Here is a 14,490-nt window from a genome sequence, read left to right on the forward strand (position 1 = left end):
TTCTCTCAGATGAAAAAATGTACAAGTAGAGCAGAATTTTGCATGGGTATATGAACCAACAACCTCAAATTAATTTTAGGGAATTTTTGTGTACCAATGGGTTTTGATAAAGATGACAGGGAGGAGGCTTCTTTATTCAGAATTTATGTGATACAAGCTACACATACTGGTAGATCCATGGCTGATCTCTTGACTTATTTTTTATTTTTAACTTAAATGTTTTTTGTTCTTAGTAACTGTAGGAGTAGCTGCTAATCCTATTAGATGAAGTGGTGAAGAATATGAAGGCATTTAACCCTTTCCCTCTATTTTCCTGATGTAAATAACTCTCACACAGGTTGCAAACAGTAGCTTGATGTGTCTGCATGAGGGCAAAAAGGGTTAAACCACCAGGCAGAATATAAATGTAATAATGTAATGCCACTTCACCTGATCTAATTAGCGCACCACTATCCTTTCAGCTGTATTTAATTAAAAAAAAAGTGAAAGAAGTACCCTCTCAGTACTTTGCAGCCTCAGATAGTTGAGCAATTTCCTATGAGTGCAGGAACAAAGTGTCTCATTCATTTCCATGGAACTCTATGTAAGACAGCTTTCCCAAACTGGGTGCCTTCCAGATATGTTGGTGACAACTCACAACATCACCAGCCAGTGTGGCCAATGGGTTGATGTATAAACAAATCTTCAGAAGTAAGCAGGAACAGAATTTATAACCTCCACGTATTATTTTTTAGCATAAACAGCATTCCACAAGATGTAGGGAGTACTGGACACTGTGTACTCAATTAGACATAAAAATAGAAAACAATATTTGAAGTTGGGGGTGTCTCTCCAAGACCCACACCCAGATTCTTGCTTACATACAGCAATGCTTCTAATATATCTTGGTTAAAATGGGTTTATGTAACGTTGATATTGTTCCAGGTAGGTAAGGAAAAGCATGCCCAAGAGTTGAATTTCATTCATTTCTTTTTAAGGAGTGCAACATTTTATAATGGATAATCTATATTGCTATCCTGTTGAAAGGAAAATATCAAACTATAATGGCAAAAAAATTTTAAAGCACAATATAGCAAGAGGAGAATATAGCAAAAGTCCACAAGCAACCTTTCATATAAAACGTTACAAGTTCATTTATGATACTCAAACATTCTTGTACTTACTTGGTTTCCTTTTCTTTTTACAGGCCTGTAACCATCGGTCAAATTCTGAGATAATTTGCTGTACAACTCCCTCACTGAATTTCTATAACCTGACACTGCCTTTGGCGACAAAAGTTTTTTTCATTTTTGATGGTGTTACCTCATCTCGTTTTAACTTTGATTATGTGAATGACCCTGACTTTACAATTTCTGAAAAACCAGTGCTGATTTCCAATGGAAAGCAAAATATAGTGATAAAGGTAAGATGTTATGCAGTTTTAAATGGCACAGATTAGTTTCCACCAACAACAACCTGGGCATTTTGGAAACATGAAATTTGTCGGGAATAACCTTCCCTCCTTCCCTGTTCAGCGATCCATTCACTTTGGTCTATGTTCATGTGAATAGTTATTCTCTGTGGCTGTAAGTATATGCTTTAACACCACTTCTTTTCACTTATTCAATGGAAATTGAGCAATAAAAGTGGCTGCATATACTTTTTAAAAAGGAGTCTATACCCCTGCTCCCATCCCTTAGGCCATAGCTAGATGGGGTGAAATCCCGGGGCAATCCTCGGGATCGTCCCTGTGCGTTCACATGATGCACAGGGGATCCCAGGATCAGGGAAAGATGATCCCTCCCTTGCCCCAGGATCTCGCCCTACACTTTAGGCCTGTTTTCGGAACGTGTGTGCAGGTGTCACAGTTTGGGAAAATTAAAAAAACCTTACCTTTTGCACACGAAATGTGCAAAATGGCAGGCGTGACTTCCTCTCTTTCCGCGTGTAAACAGAGGGTGTGTGTGTCTCGTAATAAAAACATTGTGAGAGCGTCATCCCTCCGTCGCGCAATAACAGGTAGGTCTTGCTAAGGCCTTAGTCATCTCTATTAGGTGAGCTAATACAGAATCCAAGGGAGATTGGTGGCTCCAATTTTAGTCAGGCAGTGAATCCATTCTGGATTTCAGGCAGAACCAGCCAGAACTCTAAAGGAGCTTTCCAAGGTTCTGAACCCATTTTGGGGATAGGGTTCAGCACCTTGTGTAGCTCCTTTTGAGTTCTAGCTGATTTTGCCTGAAACCCAGAATAGATTCACAGCCCCTTTGAAACTGGAGCCACCAGCCTCTACTAGGACTGGACTGTAAATTGTCAGTATGTATGTATTCTACACTAAGCCCTTATACCTCAGTTGGCTGTATGTTTAAATAAGATCACCGAGTAGCTCCCATTTAAAATGAGAAGTACATCATAGGGTAAACTAGGATGATTATTCAGCATTCTCCCCCACAAGTTAAACTCAAATTGAGAGGCACTCATAAACTATTGGACAGCTTTTGAGAACTTGTGTTCCTTCAGTCAAAAGGTCACTGTGGGCCGGGTTGGCAGCACTGTGAGATTATGTGCACACAAAAACAGAAGCAAGTTTACATGCCTCTTGATCATATTTTGTTGTCCAGTAATTAAGCAAGCACAGCATGAAATTAAATGGCCAGTTGGTTCAGTGAACAAACAGTTCTTGCCGAACCAAAATTCTTTTATCTACTTTCTTAATTAGTTTCAGAAGAACGAAAGAGCCTTTATCACTTGGTTTTTCAGTAAAAACTAATCCAATGTGGCACATTGTGCTTCCAGCAAATGAATATATATAAACCAAAAGATTATTTTTATCTAGCTCAAAAGACAACAAGGTTCTTTATAATAATAGCACTTAAGAAAAACAACACATATTTATGCAGCCATTTCATTTATTTTAAATACTTTTAAGCCGCCTTGTAAGGCATAGTCCACACAAGGCAACTTATAACCAAAAATATAAAAAACATTAAAAATGTCAAACAATTAGAAAGCAGAATCTTAAAAAACATAGGCCAAAGACATCTCATGATATTTTCAAAAAACAAGTTAAGTAGCTAAGCAATTTCACAAAAATACACAACCGCTAAAACTCTAAAGAGAAGCCCATCCAAAACAAATGAGTTTCAAGACTCATCAGAAGCCTGTTATTGTAGGGATCAAACAATATTCAGTTGAAAAGAAGTTCCATAATGGGGGGACACCACCAAGAAGGCCTTGTCACTTGTACCTGCCAACCAGGTGGGCAAACGAGCTGGTTCTCCAAAGTTGATCTTAACACAGAGGCAGGTTCATAGGACAAGGTTTTCTGAATCCTTCAGGAAACCTGGGGCCAAACCATCTGGGCCACCACATTTTGCACCAATTGAAGCTTCCAAACCATCTTGTATTCCTCCCATCAATAAAACTGCCAGGGCAGCTAAGGTAATAAAAGGTATTGAAACATGAAAGGACTTATGTATAGAGAGGAGCTCCATCCAATCAGTGGATTTGTCTGTCAAGTTCTGGAGTCCTTGGGTTTACAGGGGCGGGGGGAACACTTTTTATTCTTTTATTTAAGGAACGAGGCAATGATATAAAGAATTATAGAGTGTTCAAACAGTACAAATGTGCTTCAATCTGAAACATGAGGTCAATTTTAGTTTCCTTGAATAACGTTTTAGTTCAGTTTTATAAATGGTAATCAAACTAGTAACAATGTGGAGATGCCTTGGGCACTAAGAAAGAACAAACCTCTATTGTGTTTCTTTTAGTCATTTTTTTCTCAAAGAAAGAGTACATAATGTTCTGTCTTTCAGCTTTTCTGCCCATGTGTAGGTCGTACCTTCCAAACCGAGATAATACATGTTTAAGTGTCCCAGAAAATTGCAGATGGCAGAATGCCTGTTTATATAAATAGAAACCAATAATGCTTCATTTAAACAGAATAACCAGAAACAAAAAAATACGTGTTGCATATTTAGCATTTTACAGAAATCCATAACTCTGTTCAGGTGTTCAAGAGAACGTGTGAAGGCTTAAAAGTATGTACTGGGAAGTGTCTGGCACACTGGCCCCATCTCCCTCAGTTCAGACATTGTTGTGTTGAATGAACAAGGTCTGTGATCACAAGTGGAACTCCTTTTCAGACCTTGCTGATTCAACATGGGATGGGGGTGGGGATGGCAGCATGCATGGCCTCCCACCAGTGCACACTTTAAGCCCCCGTGTGAGCTGCATACAATAACTGAGGGTAAAACTTAAATTTATGTTTCTAATTGTTACACTCACTGTGCCAGCTCCAGGTTACAGGAACAACATAATGAAATGACATACAAAAACAAATAGCAGAGAATGGACATTGAAATGTAGTAAACCAGGGATACATGGCTTGTAGGCCACATATCCCCCCTCCCCAAGGATTAAAGTGCAGCCCCCAGATCCCCTGCTGCTGAATTCCTCCCACCCCCCAACATCATGCTGATTTCCTGACAATTTGCCTAATTACTTTTCTGCAGGACAGCAAGCAGAGTGGTGGGGAGAAGAGTAAGATAAAAGCCAGGTGGGGTGGAGAGCTGGGTCACATGGGGGCAGGGTGAGAGGCTGCATTTGAGGGCCCTCAATGCTGCAGGGCCCTGGACCTCTGCCCGGCAGTCTGGCCCTAGACAACCACTGCAGATATGGCCTTTAGAGCCAAAAACGCTGTGCATCCCTGCAATAAACCAAGGGTGATGGGTTGCTTGCACACTTGTCTTCAAATGGCCAATCAGAAAAGTATGGCCCTTCCAAGTGCCCATTGCAACATATCAGTGTAGCCTCTATCTGGTTGAATTGACCCTCAACCCATTATTTCTACCTTATCTATGTAAAAAATTGAATTTGCAAATGGCTATAATGAGAAGACAGGATACCCTGGAGAAGAGGCTGATGCTAGGGAAAGTGGAAGGCAAAAGGAAGAGGGGCCGACCAAGGGCAAGATGGATGGATGATATTCTGGAGGTGACAGACTTGACCTTGGGGAAGCTGGGGGTGGCGACAGCCGACAGAAAGCTCTGGCGTGGGCTGGTCCATGAAGTCACGAAGAGTCGGAGACGACTGAACGAATAAACAACAAAAATAGGAATGCACTGATAACTTGGATCATGCGAAATAGCCTGCAGGCTTTGCTGCCTGCCATGTCATAGAACCAAGTAGCAGAGTTCCAACAGGAATCCATTGAGATGTCTGTGAGAGACTGAATTATGATATGTGTAAGCCCCACTATCAGTCACAGATATACATGGGCCCCCACTCATTCCATCTCTCTTCATTTTGATAATACTTGGCATACATTATTTCAGTCAAGGAGGATGTTGGCACCATGCTATATGAAAGCAGAAGAGAAAAAGAAACCCAGTGTTTAAGCAACCAATCACCCTTGGTTTAATGCATTTTAATAGCCATTCAGAAATTCAATGCATTTCTCTGACTGGGGAAAGAGCTAATATATTCCAATGCTCATTCTGTAATTTGTTTTAGCCTGTTTCTCCAATAAACAAGCTAAGCAAAGAAAAATGAACCTAGACTGGTAAAGTGTCCTTATTGTCTTTGTTGTAATTTTGTCCTGTTTTCTAATTATTTTTGTGTCTTTTTCTAGGGAAATAACATTGACTCAGAAGCTGTTAAAGGTGAAGTGCTAAAAGTTGGAAACAAGAGCTGTGAGAATATCACCTTAAAGTTGCAGTCTGTTTCATGTACCATTCCTAAAGAGCTGCTGAAATCCAACCATGAACTAAATATAGTGGTAGGATATCTACCTTGGCATGATATACTTCATGAATTTGAAATGTCATTCCTGTATTTACAGTACTTGCAGAGTTGAAGCTCCAGTCCTGTTTTGTGTGTTCATGCACTGTGTTTCATCCTGGCTCCAATTTATATGTTTATCTGGTGGCAGCATCTGCAGCAGTGTGATGGTGGAGTGACCTAAGCCTTTTCATCACAGATCCTTCCATATTAACCAGGCCCTTCTATGTCCCTTTGCTCTCCCTCCACTTTTTGGGGGGAATGCCTATTTTTTCTTGCCCCAGTGGAATTAATAACAGCTTTGGGGAGATCATTTATATCTGGAAAATCATTTATATCTGTAAACACATTACTCATACAAAAGATGATCTATTGGGTGCTATGGGATTAACATCTGGGTTTGTCTTCTGGGTTGTGGCCTTTCCTATACCAGAAAGGCTAAGTGCAGTATTTTAAAGAACATGATTAACATTTGAACACATATAATATAGGCTGCTGTGATGTCATCACATAGATAAGATAAATCCAAACATTGATACGTCCTTTGCAGCAGCAACAAACAGCATTCAATTTAAATGCCACAGCATTTTGTTGTTGTCCTATAATATCTTATATCACTATAGAAAATTATATATTCTAGAGGAATTCAAAATCTATCCCTTTGTTACATAATATTCTTACAGCATGTTCAAAGGATTCAGATATTGGCATGTTCGCACAGGACATCTTCTTGCTGCATTTCTCAGAAATCAAGGGAGTCAATTTGCATGCAGTATTGCAAGAATAAGAGGAGTTAGTTTTTATTTACTATACTCTTGTTGCATTTCTGCTTACCTACAAATTGTTTATGCACCCAGCAAGAATGGAAAACATAAAATATCTGATGTGAAAATCTATTCTTTATAAAAATGTTGTGAATTGAATACCAGAGTAGGCTGAATAAGGACTGCCAAGTCCATTCCTACTGATTGAGATACTGCCATGTGACATAAAATACTTTGGTTTCCCTTGTTGATCAGTGTTGCTTGTTCTAAAGTTCTTACTTAAAGTCAATAAACAAAAAACAAAACTGGAAAAGACACCATTATAGAGCCCTAGATATTTGTAAACCACCCAGAAAGCTTCAGCTATGGGGTGGTCTATAAATGATGATAATGATGATGATGATGATAATAATAGTAATAATAATAATAATAATAATAATAATAATAATAATAATAGAACTATGGCAACAGGAAAGTATCACAATTATTGCATTAGTCACAACAGTCCCTAGCATCACATCAAAAAACTATACAGAAAACCTTCAGGAACTGGGCCTACCGAAATACATCCACGCTAACATCCAGAAAGCAGTCATACTTAAAACATGCTCAATTCTCAGGAAATTCCTGAATCTATAAAAGACAGCATGACTTGGCAATGCCCGTCACGTGCATCTAGAAAACCGCCATGAGCGAGAATAATGATAATAATAATAATACTAGATATTTGAAGATCTCTAGAAAGATGGACAATGCTAGATTTCCTGATGAAACAACTCGGGATTAGTTTTTCTTTAACAATGGGATGCTGACATTACACCAAGTGCTTGGTAATTACTTACACAACCAGAACAAAATATTAGTAAAAATAGATGGGACAATATTACAAAAGTGTACCTGTAAACTAGAATTCCTGCTATCATAATAGAGGGTTGATGCTCTTTAGACAGAGGGCTCCAGGTTCGAAGCTCTCTGCCACCCCAAAGCCTTGTTGGCAAGAGCCAGGCATGGACGATGGAATGACAAAAGCATTTCCATCTCCTGTTCCACATTAAGAATCATTTTCAGCTCGATGGGCCTCCTTTCCCCTCTCTACCATCGTCATGCCACCTTTCTTCCTTCCACCTCAGAGGAGCTGCTCCTGAGCTTTCTGTGGCTGCTGGAAGGGGTGTGGCATCTCTAATCAGATTTCACTCACCCACCCACTGTCATGGAGGTTGTAACAGTGTTTACAACCTTGGGTGGGTGGGATCAGTGCCATCCTATGCCCATGGAAACAAGACTAAGAAAAAAATAGGAAAAGGCAAGGAAAAGGACTTATAAGCATGAATGGCATGTTTATGTGGACAATTACTTTTTCTTAATGTGTGTGAGAGAGAGAGAGAGTAAGTTTTTGTGTTTTCCCCTTTCTTTCAGTGGAAGAAAGAAGTTTCATCTACAGTTATTGGGAAAGTAATGATTCAACCTGAACAGAATTACACAGGACTTATTGCAGGAGTTGTGTCAGTGACGATTTTTCTCTCATTGTTGCTGTTTGGACTTTTCCTGTGGAGAAAAAAGAGAAAGCAAATCAAAGGTGGTGGTCATTATCTTTCATACTACACTTTTATTCAGCAAAAAGACAATTCTAGACCCCAAGAAGCTTATACAGGAAGAAAAAGCATGATGAAGGAGCAAGGGTAGCAAGGGATGAATGCATGCAAATCCAGATGTTTACTTATTGTTACAGTTAATTTATTTTTTATATTTATATCCCCCCTTTTCCCCCTTGTGAGGAAACTGAAGTGGCTTACATAGTCCTCCTCTTCCTCCTCCCCATTTTATCCCCACAAGTCACCCAGTGAGCTTCATGGCCAAGTGAGGACTACGAACTGGTTCTCCCAAGTCCCAGTACAACACTAACCACTAAACCACACTTGTTCTCATTTGGTATTAAAGACTAGGAAGTCAAGCTGCGGCATCTAGCAGAAGTGTTGAAGAGGGATTGGAAGGAAGAGAGAGGAAAAGCTAGCACTCCATAGGTATTTTGGGGAAGGCACTCCATTCTTAAGGGCAGTAAAGGTGCATTATTTACTACCAATAGATTTATTTATTTTTTAAAAAGGTGGCATTCGAAGTTCACTTTAAACAGTGAAGAGCTTGGAAGCCATTAGCTGGAAGCCATAGCTGGCACATGCCTTTCCTCTAGTCTAAGCCAAGGGTGATTATAAATGTAAGCAGTTTGGTTGGGATTATGGAGTCTTTTCTGCATGATGATTTCTTGTGTGGCTAAATACATAGTTGTCAAACCTGAGAAGTCTTTGATCAGCTTGGCTGCTCTCCTCCTGAAGCATGGCCATCTCTCCCCCAGTGCAGCAAGGCTACCTGCCCTGCTACAGAATTACCTTCACATCAATTACATGGAATATCATGCTGCACTCTGGAATAATATGCAGATTTAGCCAGTAGCAATTTCCCAGTATCTGGCTGACAGCAAACCAACAAAATATATTTCTCTTTTGCTATATGGAGGAAGAGAAATAGATTTTGCAGTATCATACCTGCAGAACATTAGCTGCTTGCCCCAACTTAGGACTACTTTGGACAAATGAGTCTTCTAAGACAATGCAAGTTTGTACAGATCCATTGTAAAACTCACTCTGCTACTCCCAACTCTTTGAACAAGAGAAAAATAAATCTCTTAATTTTAAAACTGGCACTCTTTTTGCTTTTTTTCATGTTAAGATTTAGGCCGAGAGATTGTTCGCTATGATGGAAGAGTGCACACTCCTCACTTGGACAGGCTTGTCAGTGCAAGGAGTGTGAGCCCTACAACAGAAATGGTGTCAAGTGAATCTGTAGACTACAGATCAACTTTTCTAGAAGGTATTGTTTTTCTGATTCGTAAAAACAGAAGGGTTGCCATATTTTAAGCAGCCGTTAGTTTTACTTACCTTATATACTTGGCAATGTGATATAGATTACAGCCTGTTAAAGGTATTGGAGAAGTTATAATAAGATACTGCTCTTATGTTGTATTAAACTAATTTGATTTCTCTTACACTTTTCTCAAAATGGTTACATCTTGAGTCCATTATAAAACCGGAAGTCCTATCCATTATGCTCCACCATTATGGCAATGAGGGTACTCCTCCCCTTAGGCCCCTGTACTGACTCAGTCAGTTTCAAGGTTCTGGTAGAGCTGATGGTGAGCCAAAGCATTACAGTTGCCATGAGAATGCTGCCCATGACAGCATTCCTTTTGCACATTTTCTGTAATGTGGCTGTAACATTTTAGAACCGCTTACCACCTAGTCGATTCCTAACAACACGCAGGTTGACTCCATAGCCCAGTTCATATTACTAGTGCATAATAAGCCAGAGCATAGAAACTCTATATGACATGGCACCAGTCTGTGCAGCAAGCCATTTTAAGCATCACATCTGGTTGGGGTGAAGGATGAAAATGGATTTGCCTTGGAGGTGGTCACTGGCATTCCTGTGGTGAGCATAACCTGTGCTCTCTGTCTCCTCCCTCATTTTCCCTTATACCTCTTCCTTTCCCCCCTACTCTGCTTTAGCTGATCTCCTGTTATTGCCTTAGTATAACTACCATCCATTGTTGTTTCTGTACTTTTAGTCATGCTGCTATATATGCCTTGAGCAGCTTCCCCCCTCTCCTTTTCAGGTCCATCATCCATGACCTCCTTCTTCAACTAAGCCTTGCCTGACCCATCCTAAGCTCATTTTTTCCTGCTGCTCTCTTGTCAATGCATCTGGTGCAATCCATATATAAAAGGACTGAAATAATTTTTAAAAAACAGTGTTGATTTCCCAGTAAATAAAGGATAAAGTATATTCTGGTTCATTTCACTCTTGCAGGCCTGTAGGACCCTCTCCTAAAGAGAAGGTTTATGGAAAGAGTGTGTCCGGACCAGTTCATACAACCAGTGGCCTCCCGCATGATGCATGGGGCCGCTGGTGGGCTCATGACCCTTGCATGACCATCTGCAGTCTGGCAGAAGGGTTGGAAATGCAGCCGCTGCAATTTGTGAAATCACAGCAGCCCACGTCTAAGCTGCTGTGATCACACAGATTGCAGGAGCTGTGTCAGCCTGCTAATTCACACCAGCAGCGCTACACATTCTCAAAAGCCTGAAAGCAATACAAAGGGGTTCCAAGAGCTGCTTCATAAATGTTTGTTTCCTGCAATTTTTTACCTACCCCATGTAAAAAAAACTTAATAAAGCTCGTGTGTACAGTGCAATTACACGTCTGAAAGCTATTGAGTGCTTTTACACACAACATTTCTCATCTGAATTTACTCTCAAAGATCACTAAATTAACTGTCTTCACCAACTAAAAAAGTATCTGCCCTAAACTGAGAATCTACCAGAGATTTAAAAGTCAAAATGTGTTCTTGAGACTACAGTATTTATGCATCATTGCCTGTAACTGTGCATTCATTCAGGTACACTGCAACCAGTAGTAAAAGGTGTCAGTGCCCTTCCTCTGAACTATGACAATCTACATCCTGCTTTTATAATAACCAGTGATGCATGAGTCAGAGATCATGCTTTGTTTTGAACTTAAGGGGCTAAGCAACTTTATATCTCATATAGTATTTTATGTTTACACAATAGTCACGTACCAAGGACACACCAAAACTTGCAGTCATCAGCCATAGAAGGCAATGAGTGAAGTTAACTACATTTATGTGAGTGTAAAGCAGTGTAGAAATCCATTTGAACTATGCCCTATAACTGTTCAGAGTTCTGAAGACATTGTTACAGAATCACTTATTTACCTAGAAGGCACTCTGAACACAGTGAGACTTGTTTCTGATTAAACATACATAGAATTCCTCTGTTGTCCTTGTGATGCAAGGCATTTTTCAAATAAATTATTTGTCTAGGTTATTTAATTAGCAAAGTATTATTTTTCATGTCATCAGTTATTGTGGCAGTGTAATTTTTTCAATTTTAATTGAAGTCAGTTTATAACTGACTTGTGAAACAGTTAAAAGGAAAAAGTTTAATAGGTAGAGAGCATGTAGTCAGATAACATCCTAGTCTGTGCGCCATTAGTATGTTTAGTTGTTAGCTCTTCCGAGGCCTGGGTTTGAGTACTGTAATCCACATACGATAATGTTGGGACACTTACCTTCCTGTGTTGTAGGAAACATTGCTGGTGAGATGAGGTGTAAAATATTGAACCAGTTCACACATCACGACAGCCCATGGGTTATTGAGGACAAGCAGGGGAGCAACTGAGCACACTGCCTCTGCTGCACTCATTGCTTCCACTTTCAGTTAACAACCTACAAATGGGACGATTGAAAACCTACAATCATCCCGTTTGTAGGTTGTTATAATGTCTGAATCCAGACACTCTGGGTTGTTTAGAGGTTAAACAATCCAGAGTTAATGGTTTGTTGTTGGGCTACAATATAATGGATTTTGTGGTCTATGACTAGACCAATTTTTACATTGTATTTTGCAGGTGCAGGTTCAAGTGTTGTGTAAATTGGTAACAGAGAAGTCTGCTTTGCTGAAGGACCAATACAATTAAATGGGCACAATCCAAGCAAATTGAGATTTTTTAAGCCTTGTTAATTAAAATGAGAGAGATTTAAGCACATGCTCAATGTTCCCATTGAAATCACTGGGGCTTTCATGTTTGGCTAGTTCACGGCCAAAATATGTTGTGCAATTTCAAATGTTTCGGTAAACCAGACTTTTATATTAGCAGTGCGCATGGTACATTGTGTCTGCAAAAACATAGTATCCAAATAAGCTTGTTCATAGAGATGAATAGACCACCCTCGGATACCTACCTGAGGCTTCTTCTGCTATGAGGGGGAAAGAGACACATGAACTTGCCAAGTGTCATCTCCCAGAATTAATAGCAGGGCTTCCTTGTATACAGAGGACTCTGAACTGCAGTGTCTCCCTTATAATCCAGTCCTGCTGAGTAGTGTTCACTAGCTTTTAGTGTGCCATTCCCTTCTCTTACATCTGTGGTGGCTTGAAATACATTTTACAGACTAAAAATTAAGGAAAAAAATCTATGAAGATTAATGTCCTATCAGTCATTTAAAATGCAATGCAAAGTGAAATACAATTTAATGTATTTTAAAGATTTATGGGCAAATGTTTCATCTGCAATACTTAACTGTGTTTTAAAACTACAGGAAATGAATCACTCAAGCCATTTTCCTAGTTGAATATTTACCACTGGATAAATATAGTCACAGATCTCTGATTGCCCTCCAAATTATAATCTGACAAGAAGCCATAGTCTGCTATTTCCTCCTTTTCACTAATGTGTCATTTCCCAGTTTTACACTCCCATAAGGATATTAGAAGTACGGATAACTGCAGATATAATTTTAGCTTGGTTTGAATTAGGAGGACTCTGGGAAATTCAAGTGGAGCTTTGCCATTCACTTCCTTCAGAGTAAGATAGCTTTGGTGAGTCTTAGGAAGATAATAGCTTTACAAGGCAGTGGAGTTTAAAAAATACATATATAAAAGTTCTGAAATAATTAAAAAAAAACCAGCGGGCCTGTTCAGACAACACACTAAGCCATAATGTTTAGCTCAAAATGCTTAACCTCTGTGGCTTAGCATGTCGTCTGAACAGGGTCAGCGTTGATCTCCCAGTAAATAAAGGAGAAAATATATAATGGTTCATTTCCAGAGAGAGATGTCCTGGCCTTTTTGCAAATCATATCCTTTGACCTGGGAGAACTTCTTGTTAATCTTTATTATTAGATTTGGCATTCCAAATTTGAGTCCCAGTATTCAGAACAGATTCTGGAGCTCAGGCCTGGCTCATATTCCATTGTGACACCCAGATGATGGAACCCCCCATTCCCTAGAGAGCAATTGGATTCCTCTCTTTTAAGCTTGAGGCATGCTGCTAAGTCCTTTTCATTCTGCCAAACTTTTAATGTAGTTTTCCTACTTCTAAAGTTTAGTATTTTAACTTGCTCTTGGGATTATTCTATGATACTGTTTTATTTTGGGGGGTTGGTTTTATTGCATTTTTAATATGTTTACTCATTTTGTAAGGCACATTTCAATTTACTTAGAAAGGGGGGTTAGAAATTTTAAATTAATTAGTCATATTAGCTCTGCTATAGTGGAATTCACTATTGACACAATGATTTTTATTTTTCTTATAGATCAGTTTCCAACTTTCTCTCAGAATGGATCGTGCAGACCAGCCCAGTATCCTCACACAGACCTATCTCCCATTATGTCTACTGGAGACTCTGATTTATCCAGCCCATTGTTGCAGACCAATGTCCACATTGACATCAGTGCCTTAAATCCAGACTTGGTCAAAGAAGTGGAGCATGTGGTTATTGGTGCTGATAGCCTGATAGTGCATTTTAATGAAGTAATAGGAAGAGGTAGATATTTAAACGTTCATTCCAATCAACACCTCTACAGTGTCATGCATCATACACTTTTATTAATTAAGGGCACAACCCTATGCATAGTTAGACAGAAAAAAGTCCTACAATGCCCAGCAAGCCCCTGCCTGCATAGGTGGCTGGGCATGCTGGGAGCTGTATGACATTTTTCTTTCTATTAACATGCATAGGATTGCACCCTGAGTGGGTAATTATTGGGTTCCTATATTAATGCAACAATGCAATGTAGTTCAATTTGCCATCTTACATTATGCAAACATCTACTGCAATGTATTGGAGAGTCCAACTTTTGAGAGGGTTGCATCTAAAAAAAATAAAATATACTCAACTTTTACTGGGGAAACTTTGGTTAAAATCCATATTTGGGATTTTGAATTGCCCAGTCTTATGACATGTTTGCTTAGAAATAAGTTCCACCAAGTTAAATGATTTCCAAGTGAGTGTGTATAGGTTTGGAGTTGAAGATTATTATTTTCAGTCTGGGTTTTTTTTCCACATCTGAGGATACCAGCTTCATGGGGAATGTAGAACATGCAATGTATTTGC

General features: G+C 39.4%; 1 protein-coding gene across 4 annotated transcripts in view; it reads left to right on the forward strand.

The window, feature by feature from the left end:
- MET (MET proto-oncogene, receptor tyrosine kinase) overlaps positions 1–14,490 on the forward strand; it is a 107,174-nt gene that overhangs the window by 79,815 nt on the left and 12,869 nt on the right. For all 4 annotated transcript variants that reach the window (XM_063134045.1, XM_063134042.1, XM_063134044.1 and 1 more), the window contains 5 exons: positions 1,187–1,402; positions 5,609–5,755; positions 7,938–8,097; positions 9,246–9,386; positions 13,690–13,920. In XM_063134045.1, the coding sequence (XP_062990115.1) occupies positions 1,187–1,402; positions 5,609–5,755; positions 7,938–8,097; positions 9,246–9,386; positions 13,690–13,920 (895 nt within the window). The remainder of the gene's footprint in view (positions 1–1,186; positions 1,403–5,608; positions 5,756–7,937; positions 8,098–9,245; positions 9,387–13,689; positions 13,921–14,490) is intronic.

The sequence above is a fragment of the Elgaria multicarinata genome, chromosome 9 (genome assembly GCF_023053635.1).
Source record: "Elgaria multicarinata webbii isolate HBS135686 ecotype San Diego chromosome 9, rElgMul1.1.pri, whole genome shotgun sequence".
NCBI lineage: Eukaryota > Metazoa > Chordata > Lepidosauria > Squamata > Anguidae > Elgaria > Elgaria multicarinata.